The sequence below is a fragment of the Eumetopias jubatus genome, unplaced genomic scaffold (assembly GCF_037043125.1).
Source record: "Eumetopias jubatus isolate StellerSeaLion01/CBP00866 unplaced genomic scaffold, mEumJub1_p1.0 scaffold_13, whole genome shotgun sequence".
NCBI lineage: Eukaryota > Metazoa > Chordata > Mammalia > Carnivora > Otariidae > Eumetopias > Eumetopias jubatus.
The window spans coordinates 57493721-57508669 of NW_028274819.1; the positions used below are offsets into that span (position 1 = coordinate 57493721).

Here is a 14949-nt window from a genome sequence, read left to right on the forward strand (position 1 = left end):
CTCAGCCTTCCTCCCCCGCCCCCTTCTTTCCGCCGACTTCTCCCCAAGCGGGCACGCGCAAAGAAGCGCGCCGGCCCGGGTGTGGCGAGGTGGAAGCGAGGCCTGGCGCGGGCTGCCGCAGTGCGCCTGCGCACAACCTACCCCGCGAAGAGAGGCCATTGCGCATGCGGGCGTGTCTCCCGGGACTCTAGAGCGGGCGAGCCCCCGGCACCTTCGGTAGGTTTGGCGTGCGCGGGATTCCGCAGATCTGGGGCGAGCTTGCACATTATATCACCGGCGTATCTCTCCTTTCTTGCTTACGTTGCCACCACTTAGGCCTCTATTGCAGAAATCGCCATAGACTCTGAAGGGCCGCGGTATCGGGAAGACCTTGCTGACAGATTTACACACTCTCCGCAGAGCTGAGTGCACAGTTGAACGGAGACGTGCAGGAGATTTCATTTTCCCCAGTTTTGCATCAACTCTTCGGCCCTGTTAGCTTCTCGGGACGAGCTTCCCCAGCCTCGACCGGAAGCTCGGGCGAAAACTCAAAAAAGCAATTACTTTTCCCTGGTGAGGCTTTTGAAGGATCATTAATAGCGACATGATTCCACTTGCAGCCCTATAGAGATCGGTTCCACTCTCTTCCCCTTAACAGTTGTGGTCTTTTCACTTTCCTATGCTGTTTAAGTGCCAGAATGAGTGACCGCTATCTAGAACAAAGGATTAGTATCAAGTTTTGCGTGAAATTGAACAAGTCTGCAAGTGAGACCCACCATCTTTTGAAAGAAGCTTATGGGAATGAAGTCATGTCAAGGGCCCGAGTTTTCGACTGGCACAAAAGATTTAAAGAAGGGCGGGAAGACGTTCGAGATGACGCCCGGAGTGGTCGTCCAGTCACCCACCGGACGGATGAAAATATCCAGAAGGTCAAGGACTTGGTTTGTTCAAACAGGCGGTTGACGGTGAGGATGATGGCCGAAGAGTTAAATTTAGATAAAGAAACCGTTAGACTCATTTTGAAAGAAAACTTGAATATGAGGAAAGTTTCTGCAAAAGTTATATCAGGTATTTTGAAGGATGAACCTAAACCTCGGAGATTTGACTTTCAGTCTGATCTTTCAAAGGAAACTAGGAAAAATAGCTCGTGTGTAAGGAAAAAGATAACAAGTTCTGAAACATGGACTCATCTCCAGTGTGAAGCTGGTGGGGAAATACCTCTGCCTGTATCCCATCCCCAAAACCACTACCCTGCCAGCCAGCTTCTGCAGGCATCCTCATCAACAAGCCTTCCCCCCAGGGCAGCTCAGGATTGGTTCACCCCTTGGTGAAAGGAATGTGAGGTAGCTGAGCCTGAGCTAGAAAGCTGCGTCACAGGCACCTTCATTTGCTGCTCATCCATTTTCAGTCTTCACCCGCTCCTTCCCACGTTACCACCCTCCTAGTTACCCTTGCTGGACTACTGGGCCGTCTTCCAATTTTGAGGAACTTTTGCCTGTTGACTTCTGGTACTTACTTGTTTCCTGATTTCTTTTGCTTGTTAAAGTTTGGGTCTCCTTGCTGCCCAAACCTTAGCTTGTTGTGGCTGTCCTGTTCCTGTGTTCTCAACATTCTGCCTCAGGGGATCATACCACTGAAAGGTGGGAACAGGACCTCCCAGAGTCCTTCTGTGCCCATGAAGGCATATTCTGGGAGGACCCCAAAAGAAGGCCTACAGTTCCAGCCTGCTTCATAGGTACAGAAGGCAGTGGCATGCTGACCGAGTGAGCATTGCTAAGGGCATATCCAGCCCAAATGACTCAGTGGGAACCCCTCATTACACAGGGGTTGGCCACCTGTACTCACCTTCTCACAGACCTGTCTTTTACAGAAGAGCTGGATTTGTTTCATGAGTCCTGTGCTCTGGACCCCCACTCCTTTGGGTATCCCCTCTGCTGGAAGAGGAGGATTTGGTCCTAGAAAATATAAGCCAGGGGACTCAGGCCCAGGCCGCAATGTGTGAGGAGGAAGACGAGGTGATACTCTAGACCTTGAATTGAGGGAGTCTGCTGCCTATGTGCTGATTCCCACACAGTGGCCTGTTTTTAGTAACTAGTGCCAACACCGTCAGGTGGTTTTTGAGCACCTGCAGTTTTTAGAACACTGCCGGGCATTGACCGTGTGAAGGTATAAAACAAGATCACCAAGGGCCGGCTGGGTGGACATCCAGATGAGATGATTCCTGACTGGATCCATAAAGAAAGGTGAGACAGGAGGCTAGGAAATTAGAGAAAGCTTCCCAAGCAGGTGGAATAGCATGAGGCTTTGAACCTGCATCGGTATGAAAATGATGGCACTGTTGGCTGAAATAGCAAAGTCGGGAGGAAGATAATGGTGTTTGTTGCAGAAGATGAACAATTTGGGATAATTTGCTTCCTCTTCTCTGCCCTAACTTGCCATTAGTTTATAAATTGCTTTCCCCGAATCTGTGGATAGGTTTATAATAAGTCACTTATTTGATGATCTAGTTTGACCATCAACCCCCCCCCCAAAACAAGTTCTGCAAGTTTAGACTCCTTTATCTCTTTCTGCCTCTCCGCCAGGATTTATGGAATGGAACTTTTCCCAAGTGGATTCCAAGTAATACCACATAGACTGGAAACATCTCAGAAATGCCTGATGGAGGTGCAGTGGAGGAAAGGTTAGAAACAGCATTTCACAGGATTAGCCAATGTCTGTGTTTTACCCAAGGATTTTTTACGTGTAACAGTCCCTATTATTTAACTAGTAAGTTAGTAAACCATATTGGTTGATAGAAGCCCAACACTATTTATTCAACACAGTTATGTTTAGTTCTGTTCTTTCACTGTCTCTATCCCCTTCAAAAAATGACAAGTTCCCTACTAATAGCTGTTAGTTTTGAAGCACCCTGAAACCTAGACCTTATCCCACGAATAAAAGATCTTGTGCAAAAGAACTTGTAAACCAAACAACAGCTTATAGACTTCTACCTACTTAGCCATTTGTAGGCATTCCGTTTCAGGACCATTACATCTACATCAGATGAGGCCCTGGTTCCCCACAAGCACTTGCCACCAGAGACACTGCCCTTCTGGAACAAAGCCCCCATAGCCAGCTATTGCAACTTTATGGCTGAACCTCATATTAATCCTTGCTAGACTCAGTGGTAACTGGTGGAAAATTGTATGCTCCTTGGCCAGGGCCAGGATTCTACAACAGTATCTCTAGGCCTTATCTCTAACCTGAGAGAACTTATTTCTGGACTTATTCCTGTCCTGTGAACAGGGCTGGAGTGAGCCTTCCAAAGATGCTGGACAAAGACCATGCTGGATCATAGGGTACCAGAAGCATTGTTGGCCCAGACAGGGTTTGGACACAGCAACCGGAAGCAGGTAATCAAGAATGTGAATTCAAATTGTTACTAGTAGCTATAATGAAAAGGACTTAATTTTTTACTTTAGATCATGTGCTGAGTACTGGTTGGGTTGAACTATGGCTCTACCTAAACCAATTGCCCATTTGCAAGGCTTCCCAGAAAATATTCAATGAAATGATAATAGACCCGGGGTGCCTGGGTGGCTCAGTTGGGATCAAGCCCCTGCATCGAGCTCCCTGCTCAGCGGGGAGTCTGCTTGTCCCTCTCCTTCTGCCCCTCTCCCCAGCTCGGGCTCTCTCTCTTGCTTTCTCTCTGTCTCTCCCCCAAAAATAAATAAAATCTTAAGAAAAAATGATAATAGACCCTAAGATGGCTCAGATTTGGGGAAGTAAAATTTCTGCCCTAACACTCATCCCACGGCAAACTATCCATACATGCTCAGAATCACTAAGCCCCAGGCCAGAGCATGATCTCCTAGGACTATCCCCCGACAGGAGAGTTCTCAAAACAGTACCCCTTATGTGCCCACCCACCAAATCTGTTTCATCGCTGACACAAAATTTACCCTGAACTACATCCTGGACTTCCACCTGCCCCACAGGTTTCTTGAATCTCAAGAATCCACCTATCGTCATGCCCCAGGCTCTTGTCCTTGGCTTTTCTTACACACCTCTGTTTATTCTCTATCAGGTTGCTCTTTCTCCTCTGTTATACTGGTGCTTTGTTTTCTAATTCAGGATCATACCTCCCTCCCTTTTGGTCAGGATTTTCTATTCAACTTACAACTCTCTAACTTTTGATCCCTTTTCCAGCTCCCAACTTCAGCCCTATAGTCTTGAGTAGGGAAATTGGCCCCAAGTTGCTTTCCTATCCTCAAGAAGCAGGGTGGGACAACGTGAAGGGATGTGTTCTTGTTTTTGTTTTATCTAAGAGACATACTGGGAAGAAGAAGAAGCTCCCTCCCACCCTTAGCCACCAGTAGTTCCACTCCGCAGAGGCAGCCAGTGTTACAAGTTTCTTAAGGAGGCAATTTGGTTATCTCTGGTATTCAGGAGTCGTGAAAGTTTTTCAGAAATACAACATCCAAATCCCATTCTCTCAGGGTAAGCGCCATCTAAAGGTAGAAGATGAAGCCTGGCTCTCTGTAGGACATCAGGAGGAGAGCTGGCCATCTGCAAACCTTGACTGTAATTCTCAAGCTCAGCACACAGTCAATTAATGAATCTCTTTGGCTTTCAGACTGATCTCCCTTTCTATCCCATTCTGGTTCAAAATCGACATGGAATATTATATTCCACAGCTGGAAGTCCAAGAGAATAGACACCTCCCAGGGAAGATCATCCCATCAGTGATTTTATCTAATTCTTCCTCCACCCATCACGCCTCCCTACCTTATTTCCATCTGCCCCACCAGTAATGAGCAAAAACAGAATAAAATATTCACCAACGTTTGATTTCAAAAAACATGGATAGTTCTTCAGTCTTCTGAATTCTGCCCCTGGCTCTGAATCCTCACTGAAATGTTGTTTGGGAAGAATGTGTACCTGGGACCTGCTTTCCAGAGCCTTCCTTTCAGATCCATTTCTTAAGAGTTCAGATTTGCCAGTGGAGATGCCTGGGATCAATCTGGGTACCAACTGACTTGAGGACATACAGTAAAGGAGGGGGCTACTATTGGGGAACTCTGTTTCTGCATCACATACACTGCTCAGCCAGCCTGCTATTTGCAGAACACCTGGTCAGCAAGGCTCACTAGGCTTCTTGGGATTGGGTCTCACCAGGGTCCCATGTGGCACAATTAGCAAGAGGTTCCTTTGCTGCTGGAACTGTATATGCAGCCCTGTGTTCTCCAACTGCTTCTTGGTTGGATCAGAGCCCTCAGATTTTACCGGCCTTTACACACTATCCAAGGCAGCCTTCATGTATTGCTCTTCTCTAGTCTCTGCCTTTTCAGATCCTTGCAAATACTGTGCCAGTTGTATCACTCTTGTCCCAGTATTAATATCTAGAAGTAAAAAATCTGTAGTGGGAAACTTCAGTACCTCCAAGGACCCTTGGATCTAGTGAAGGGGTCAGCAAATTTTCTCTGTAAGGGAAATGTCTTAGGATTTGTGGGCCATACAGTCTGTGTAGTAACTGCTCAGCATTTTATTGCAAAAGCAGACCTAGCTAATACAGAAACAGATGAACATGGCTGTGTCCTAATAAAACTTTATCTATGGATACTAGAATTTGAATTTCATATAATTTTCACAGGTTACTAAATACTATTTTTATTTTGTTCAACTGTTTAAAAATGTAAAAAAGCCATTCTTAGACTTCTTAGTTTATACACCAGAGAAAAATGGATGGTGGGCCAGGTTTGGCCCATGGACCATAGTTTGCCTACCCCTGGTCTAATGTATATGAGATGTGTATGTAAGATGACAGATGATTGATCCTTTTCCATCAATAACGTTGTTAATGCCATATTGATCCAGCAGTGTCTGACAGTTTATTATCTAGAAATTGTGGACTATTGGAGGGGATCTTTACAGTGCCAGGAGAGTGAACTAGAACTGAATGAGTGACTAGTTTATCTTGACCATATTGACTAAAAATAATATTACACAAACTACTACTTATATCATACCCTTATAATATCTCAGAAACAATTTGGGCAATACTGCAAATAGTTAAAAGTTGCAACCAGTGGTAACAGAATGAACTGAAGGTGGGTCCAAAGTTTCCATGGCTACGGGCAGCAGTTGGATGAGTTTACGTTTTTACCTGTGGGAGTGACTACTGTGGAGGTGACAACACCCCCTGAATCATACACTTCTTTGCATGCTGGTGCCCAGGGTGTACCCTTTCACATGTGTTTACTTGTTCTTCCCCTAAAGAGAGCCGTATCACATCACCTTCAGTTAAACTGATGTTCTAAAATTGAAATAGAATCTCAGGATTGGACAGATCTTTACGAGGGTATTTCTAATCCAGCCAGTCAAGTTTCCCTTGAATCCAGGAGTGACTGACTCCTACAGCTGCTGAAAAAAAACGCATCTGAAAGAAGAGTCTGTGTTAATTGAATACATTTCTGTCAAGCGACTGTGTGTTCTAGGCACTATCCTGTGTGCTGGGGTGCAGCAGTGGACGAAACCGACACAGGCCCTCGATCTGACAGTCTGAAATCTAATTATATTACTCTTCACTTTGGTAGAACTCCTCTTGCATGTGCTCACACTAACTCGTTATTTGCATACCCGGCAATAGGTATGACCTCTGCCATTGGCCTCTGTGCTGGGGTCATAAAGCCCCTCCAACTGCATGAATAACTTGAGGACTGTGTGTTCCACTTAAATTTTATTATCCTTTAGACAGATCTGTATTGGTAGAAAAACACTCTGGCAATGTTGAAAGTGTAAATTGGCAACTGCTTTCTGAAAAGCAATTTGGCAGTATCTATCAGGAGCTTTAAAAATGTTTATATCTTCTGATCCTCTAATTCCGCTTCTGGGACTCTGTCCTAAAGAAATAGTCTAAAATGTGGGCAGAATTTATACTTAACAATCCAGAAGTCCAACAGTAGAAAGTTGGTTAAATAAATTACCATATGATTGTACAATAGACGATTATACAGTCATTATAATTAATGTTTATGAACTGTTAAAACAGTGTGGCAAAATGCTTATAATGTTAAGTGAAAAGACTGTACACAAAATAGTATATATAAATCCAAAAATGTTTTTTTAAATGACTGGAATGGGTGTGCTAAGTCTGGGTGGTTCGGTTATAAGTGTTTTCTTAATTTCTCTGTTTCTTCTCCTTTAAAAATTTCTCCAAAATGTTACCACTTTTATCATCAGAATAAAACAGTAGCACCAAAAGGTGGCAATGGAGACAGGCCAAACCGCTCATTTGGTCTGTGAACAATTAACTGGCTGGGTGGACATGGAGGCTGTGTGATACTGTGTTGGTAGCAAGAGTGTAGGACAGAAGGGAAAACGGCCTGCCACAGAGGAGAAGGCAAGGGACCAGAATCCCTACAAAAAAAGCCAAAGTGATATGAGAAGTTACAGTGAGTGGCATGCTCCTGTTATGTAATCCTAGGTAAATAAAAGTGCACGTATGGATCAAGTATGTTCTGACAATGGGAAAAGATATGGAAATACTCTCCCAAGTAAAATTAACCTCATTCTTGCAATCTTTCATACCAAGTGAGTATTCTCAAGATGGATTTTATTACAGCTGATTCTCTGAAGAATCCTTGAGACTTCCATATAATTTTGTTAGGATAGGAGTGGCTTGTGATGTGCCAGGCCTACCTCCTCCCATACTGGAACACTCAAGCAACATGGATGTACATGGGAATATTTGGTATCCCACACTGAGAATTCTGCAACATATCATTAGTCATCTTAATGTTGTAACTTAACAAAACTAAAGTTTGCAAATGTTATTTTGATGGAATCCAGAATTGCTGTGCTTTTTGTTTATGTCTGAAGAGTAATCATGTTATGGGTAAAGTGAGAAATGGTGTAGATAATGCCTATCCATAGATGAAATGGTTGTTATCTTGGGAAAATATGTCCTTTGTTGTTGCTTTAGCAAAATGTTTACCATTAAAATGCCAAATATACCTCTTTGGTAAAATTTCAAACTTTCAAATGAGTATGTACATCTTTTATAGGCGTACATAGATTTGTCAAGCTGATTGGTCTGTAGAAAGAACAGGTGTTAGTACTGGCTCCTTAACAAATCATGTGCCTTGGGGCAGTCCATTTTGCACCCTTGGGGCACTCCAGTTTACTCATCTGTAAAAGGAGAATAGTAACCCTTATCTCATTTTGCTGGTTCAGCAAATATCTATTGACTGCTTATGTGTATCTGACACTGTTCTAAACACTGAAGATAGAGCAATAAATGAGACAAGAGAGTGTTCCTCCTCCTGAGCATACGTTTAAGTGGAGGAGACAGGCAAGAGCAAGAATATAGCATGTTAGACGGTGATTATTAGATATGAGGCTTATTGTAAGTAACAGCGGTGGCACCCAGCGCAAGACCTGGCATGCAGTAAAGGACTCAATAGATAGCGATTTCCTTTGCTTCTTTAGTCTTCCTAACGGCTCTTGAATTACTCTACAAAATGGCAATAATCGGCAAAAAGCCTGACCCATTGCCTTCTGGCTCTTGCCAGTTAATAAAGCCTAAACCTGTTTTTGCTTAAGAAGACAAATTACAGTTGTGTTTTGTCCTTCCTGGATGGCAGATTTATCAAGGTGGCACCTAAAGACTGTTGATAGATGGCCTTTTCTGGAAGCCAGTTGGCAGGGGTCTCAGCCTGGGGCTAGATGGCAGGTGTTAGGTCCAAAAAGACAAACGCGTGGTGTCATTGCTGTTTAAGCAGAACAGATGCAGAGACTGTAATGGCTCTTTCTGTTCAAGATGTGTGCCCATGTCATATTCCCAACGCTGGTGAACTGGGCAAAGCTTGCATTATTTGTGGGAGGCCAGGGTATTGACAGAAAGTCAGAAAAAGGAGGGTTTAATGCTTGTGGTAAATTCTTTCTGCCCCATTGTGGAAATTTTGGAAGATTCAGGAATGTTAGAAAACAGCAGCCGAAAGTTCACCCCTAGGGTTCAGGTATTTCACCAGACCCATTTCTCTGCCTCATCTTCCTCCGGGAACATCCAGTGAACATTCATTTAGTGAATTCCTTCAGGTCTGGGCCTGCGTGAGGCAGAGGGAGTTGGGCCCTTGCCCTCAGGCTGCCCAGCCTCGTGGCATGGGGAAGGGGCCAGAAGTGGAGAGACCACTGAGAATGGGCTCCCACCTTAGACTGTCCATCTTTCCTGGAGGACAGCTGTAAGGAACAAGGTTTTATAAAGAATTTGGTACAGAAAATTAGAATGATCACACATAGGGTGATTGTGGGAATGAGAAAACACACAGAACAATGGTTAACTGGCCTGCTGGCTATACCATCCCCAGGATTCAGTGTGAAGTTGTACCTCTCAGAAGAAACTGGATGTCAGGCTGTGGGCCAGTCCCCCTATACCTTGCTTTAAGAACCAAATAAGTGAAAATTCAGAATTGCAACTCAGCTTAGATGAGGAAATTGGCCCAGGGAGGTTGAGTCAGTCTTCTTGAATCACACATCTAGCTGGTGGCTGAGCCAGGATAATAATGAAGGACCTTGAATTTCACTCAGCCCAGTGAGTTTTTTTCCATTACTCCACTGGTAATAATTGCCTTTACTAACGTGTACATTGTTAAGATATCTTTAAAATAGCAGTCAACCTCACGTTTGAGAAATATGATTTACCAACAGTTGATTTACATGCAATTTTTAGGGAACATATTTATAGCATCAAAGTAGGACAAAGGTTTTTCCAAGTTTCCTTGGGGTGTCCAGCCCTCTGGTCCTTCCAGAGGTGTGTATTCATAAGTAAATGCTGGCATTCTGTCATTCATTTTTTCCAGATGTCCTTCCCAAGTAGTGTGTTAGGCTTTATGTTTTTAATATTTCTCATATATATTTTTAAAATCTGGGCACATAAATCCTAATAAAGTTCTTAACTATCTCCTCCATGCTATCTCAAATTTCCGGCTGTGTTTATATTTATGACACAGTGTCTAAAGGTGTGAATGCTATCACATCATTAGGGTTTATATTCCTAAACCATAGACTTGTGTTTCTAGATGTTCTGAAAATTCTTTACACCTCACTTGTAAACGCCACTGTACTGTGCCATGACATTTCCATAGTAACACATATTTCAAACAGGAAAACAGAGGAAGCCCCAGGAAAAGGGAAGTAGACTTCAAATGAAAAAAAAAAAATCATTAAAAATAGAATACCTAAGATGGGGAAGAAGGGTGTAAATTCTGGTTTGATGTGCCCTGAGAACAGAGTGTCCTGCAGACCCACCTTAGGGACATGCAATGTCCACCACCCACCAAGTGGCCTAATTGTGGCATCACACTTTCTTAGACCCTCACATTCAGTGAGGTCCATGTCATTACCCTAACATTTCTTAGTATCACCTACTGCGACCAGATTGAGGGGGCTACCCACTTGTCACCTCACTGTCCTGAAGCCCATTGTCCACACTGCTGCACATGTGCCAAATGGTTTAGAGTTACTGAAAAGCGGTGGCTTTTGGACCCCAGTTTTTTGAGCTTCCACAGGTCACGCGCTCTGCCTGGACTCCCTTGCTGCTGCCATCCACCCAGCAAACTCCTACTCAGCACTCGAGCCTTAACCTTACCATTGCTGTTCTCTGCAATGGTAAAGCAGCCACCCCCAGTGTACATACACACTCTGATGTCAAAAAAATGTTAACACTTAATTGAACTTAATTGTTTGCAGAATATTTTTCCTCCCTTACCAGCCCATGAACTCCTCAAAAGCCAAGACCACATCTGATTGTTCTCTGTATTCCCTGCATCCAGAGTAAAGCTTGTCTGGAATTGTTCAATATATGTTTGATAGATGAATAAAAGAAGACTTTTATGGGAATTGCTTTTTTTTATTGTGGCAAAGTTCATATAATAAAATTCACCATTTTAACCATTTTAAAGTGCACGTTTCAGTGACATTTAGTATATTCATAGTGTTGTACAATCACTACCACTCTCTAGTTCTGGAACATTTTCACCACTCCAAAAGGAAATCTTGTATCCATTAAGCAGACACTCCCAATTCACCCACTACCCCAAGCCCCTGACAACCAACCACTAATCAACTTCCTGTCTCTCTGGATTTGCTTAGTCTGAAATTTTCATATAAATGTAATCATGCAATATGTGGCCTTTTGTGTCTGGCTTCTTTCATTTAGCATAATGTTTTCAAGACTCATCCATGCTGTAGCATGTATCAGTATTTCATACATTTTTATGGCTGAATAATATTCTATTGCGTTGATATACCACATTTTCTTTATCCATTCATCCACTGATATACATTTGTGTTTCTCCCTTTTGACTGTTATGAATAGTGGTGCTATGAATGTATGTATGTACAGATTTTTGTTTGAACACCTATTTTTAATTCTGGGTGCATACCTAAGAAAGGAAATGCTTGGTTATATGGTAAGTCTATGTTTAACTTATTGAGGAACCACCAGACTGTTGTCCATAGCAGTCGCCCATTTTACATTCTCAGCAGCAGTGTATGAACTGAGGGTTCCAATTTCCCCATGTTTTTGTCAACAATTATTATTTTCCCTATATATAGAGAGAGATACATGTCTGTATATCTCCATCCTAGTGAATGTGAAGTGGAATCTCATTGTGGTTTTGATTTGCATTTCTCTAATAACTAATGATGTCAAGCATATTTTGGTGAGCTTTCTGGCCATGTGTGTATCTTTGGAGAAATGTCAATTATATAAGCTTTTTATTTGAGTTGTCTTTTTGTTGTTGAGTTGAAAGAGTTCTTTATATATTCTGGTTACTACACCATTATCTGATATATGATTTGTAAATATCTTCTGCCATTCTATGGATTGTCTTTTCACTTTCTTGGTAGTGTCCTTTGGTAGAGAAGAGTTTTAATTTTGAGGAAGTCCAATTTATTTATTTATATGGTTTTTTTTTGCTTGCTTTGTGCTAAGAAACCATTGCTAAATCCAAAATCATGAAGATTTATCCCTATGTTTTCTCCCAAGAATTTTATAGTTTTAGCTATTATATTTAGGTCTTTGATCCATTTTGAGTTTGTTTTTGTATATGGCGTGAAGTAAGTGTCCAACTTCATTCTTTTACATGTTAGTCTCCAGTTATTCCTGCACCATTTATTGAAAACACTCTTCTGTTCCCATTGTCACATCTGTTATTGAAAGATACTTTCAAATTATAAGTTGACAGTTTTTTTCTGTACCTTGAAGGTTTTGCTCCAGTGTCTTCTGGCTTGCATTATTTCTGTTGTAATTCTTATCTTTGTTCCTCTATATGTACTGTTTCCTCTTGCTGCTCTTAAGACCTCTTCTGTATTACTGATTTTAGCAATTTGATTTTATATGCAGTGGTATAGTATTTTTCGTGTTTCTTATGCTTGGGGTTCATTGAGCTTCTTAGATTTCTTCTCACCAAATTTGGAAAATTTATGGACATTATTTCTTCAAATATTTTCTCTGCCCCTCCCTCCTTTAGGGGCTCTGATTACATATATAGTAGGCCACTTGAAGTTGTCCCACAGCTCACTGATACTCTGTTCAATTTTTTCCTTTTTTTCCCTCTTTTAGTTTCTATTACTGTGTCCCCAAATTTATTAATGCTTTCTTCTGAAATGTCTACTCTATTTTAATTTCATTTTGTGGATTTTTCATCTCAAATACAGTGGTTTCCATCTCAAGAAATTTGACTTGGGTTTTTTGAATATATTTTTTATTTTGGAATAATTTTAGATTTACAGAAAATTTGCAAAGATGGTACGGGGTATTCCCAAATGCCCCTCATCCAGTTTTAGTTTCTCCCAATGTTACCGGTTTTAGTTTCTCCCAATGTTATTATCTTACTGTGGTGCACTTATCCCAAAACTAAGATACCAACATTTGTGCATGACTATTAACGAAACCCCACACTTTATACAGGTTTCAACAGCTTTTCCAATAATGTCTTTTTTTCTGTCCCAGGAATCAATAAGATATCAGATCTCATTTACTTGTTATGTCTTGTTAGTCTCTTCTGACCCATGAGTTTCTCAGTCTCATCTTGTTTTTCATGACCCGGAATGTTTTAAAGAGCACCTGGTCATGTATGTTACAGAATATCCCTTAATTTGGGTCTGTCTGATGTTTTTCTTTTTTTTTTTTTAAGATTTTATTTATTTGAGAGAGAGAGAATGAGAGAGAGAGAGCACATAAGAAGGGGGAGGGTCAGAGTGAGAAGCAGACTCCCTGCCAAGCAGGGAGCCCGATGCGGGACTTGATCCAGGGACTCTAAGATCATGACCTGAGCTGAAGGCAGTTGCTTAACCAACTGAGGCACCCGGGCGCCCGTCTGATGTTTTTCTCATGATTAGCTGGGTTTTGGGTTTTGAGAAAGAATAGCAGGTAAAGTGTTCTTGTTATTATATCAAATTAGAGGGCACATGATAGCCACATGACATCATTGGTGACCTTCACTTTAATCACTTGATTAAGGTAGTTTTGATAGATGTTCCTACTGTGAAGACACTGTTTTTTCCTTTCCATACTCTGTTCTTTGGAAGCAAGTCACCCAGTTCAGCTCACACTCAAGGGAAGGGGGATTAAGTTCCACCTCCTGCAAAGGGGGGAGTATCTGCATCTGTTATTTGGAATTCTGTATAGAATATTTATCTTTCTGGGGTGCTGGGTGGCTTAGTCGTTAAGCATCTGCCTTCAGCTCAGGTCATGATCCCGGGGTCCTGGGATCGAGGCCTACATCGGGCTCCCTGCTCGGCGGGAAGCCTGCTTTTCCCTCTCCCTCACTTGTGTTCCCTCTCTCGCTGTGTCTCTCTCTGTCAAATAAATTTTTAAAAAAATTATCTTTCTTCCCAGTTTATTCAGTCACTTATTTATATCATTTTGGACTCATGTATATTTATTTGATATTTTGCATTATAATCCAATGCTATGTTATTTATTTTATTGCTCACATTGTTCCAGTTTGGGCCATTGGATGCTCTTTCAGGTTCGCTTCTGTGTCTCTTCAACATCTTCTCATTCTTTTGTTTTTGAACACTTCCTTACTTTCTAGTACTACAGCATGCTCCAGAATCATCTTGTATTTTCCCTGTTTTAGATCTGCAATCAAACATTTCTCTAAAGAACTCTGGTTCCTTTTATTGGAGAATGGTATTTAGAAACCAAGAGATGAGCACTGAGTGTGTTTGTTTCTACTGTGACTTGGACCTTTTTTGGCATCCTCTATGTCTCTAACAAGCTTAGTGTTTTTTCTAGTTTCTTGATCACATGAAATACAGTTGTAACTGTTTTTTTTATCCATTTTATCCATGTTTTTATCCATTCTACCTATCTTGGTCAGTTTCAATTGAGGGATTTTGAATTTTCAGAAATAGCTTTTGGCTATTACCTTTAAACGTTGTTAGATAGGACCAGAGCAGAGTTAGTCCAGGACTAATTTTGCCCCACTATTGTGGTGAAGCCCACTTGATGCCTTGTGAAATATGCCTGCCACTCTGAACGTTGGGAACAGGAACTGGACCTGTGTGTTCTTTGGGAATTGTTCCTTCTAGTTCCTTTGGATGGTTCTCTCGGGTCTCAGGTGTTTTCCTCACGTATATGCTGAAGACTCAAGGGGGAACCTTAGCAGATAGCCAGAACTTTCTTTTGGTGCAGCTTTCTTCTCTTTGGCACTCTTCCCTGTGAACTCTTACTACCTTTACCTCCCCAGACTTGTAGCTCCCTCTCTTCAACTCAGAAAACCACTGAGTTCCACCTGGGTTTACTCTGTCAGCACTATGGCCTAGAAACCCTTTCTAGGAGGTAAGCAGGGGCAGTCATAGGGTTCACCTCATTTGTTTTCTGTTTCCCAGGGATTACTGGTTTTAGCTGCTTGATATCCAGTGTCGTAAAAATCACTGTTTCATACGTTTTGTCCATATTTGTAGCTGCTTCGAGTATGG

General features: G+C 42.0%; 2 protein-coding genes across 2 annotated transcripts in view; both read left to right on the forward strand.

Moving 5' to 3' along the window:
- The first annotated feature begins 150 nt into the window (after window positions 1-150).
- The window catches only part of EMSY (EMSY transcriptional repressor, BRCA2 interacting), a 144073-nt gene continuing 129274 nt past the window's right edge, over window positions 151-14949 (forward strand). Inside the window, exons 1-2 of the mRNA XM_088017943.1 lie at window positions 151-216; window positions 3265-3371. Of these exons, the coding sequence (XP_087874069.1) occupies window positions 3303-3371 (69 nt within the window). The 5' untranslated portion in view covers window positions 151-216; window positions 3265-3302. The remainder of the gene's footprint in view (window positions 217-3264; window positions 3372-14949) is intronic.
- On the forward strand, window positions 231-2222 carry GVQW3 (GVQW motif containing 3). The gene has a single exon (XM_088017944.1). The coding sequence runs from the start codon at window positions 678-680 to the stop codon at window positions 1308-1310; it is 633 nt and encodes a 210-aa protein (XP_087874070.1). The 5' UTR covers window positions 231-677; the 3' UTR covers window positions 1311-2222.

Bases quoted from the DNA above. Each gene is read 5' to 3' on its own strand.
- GVQW3 (XM_088017944.1), top strand. From the start codon at position 678: ATGAGTGACCGCTATCTAGAACAAAGGATTAGTATCAAGTTTTGCGTG.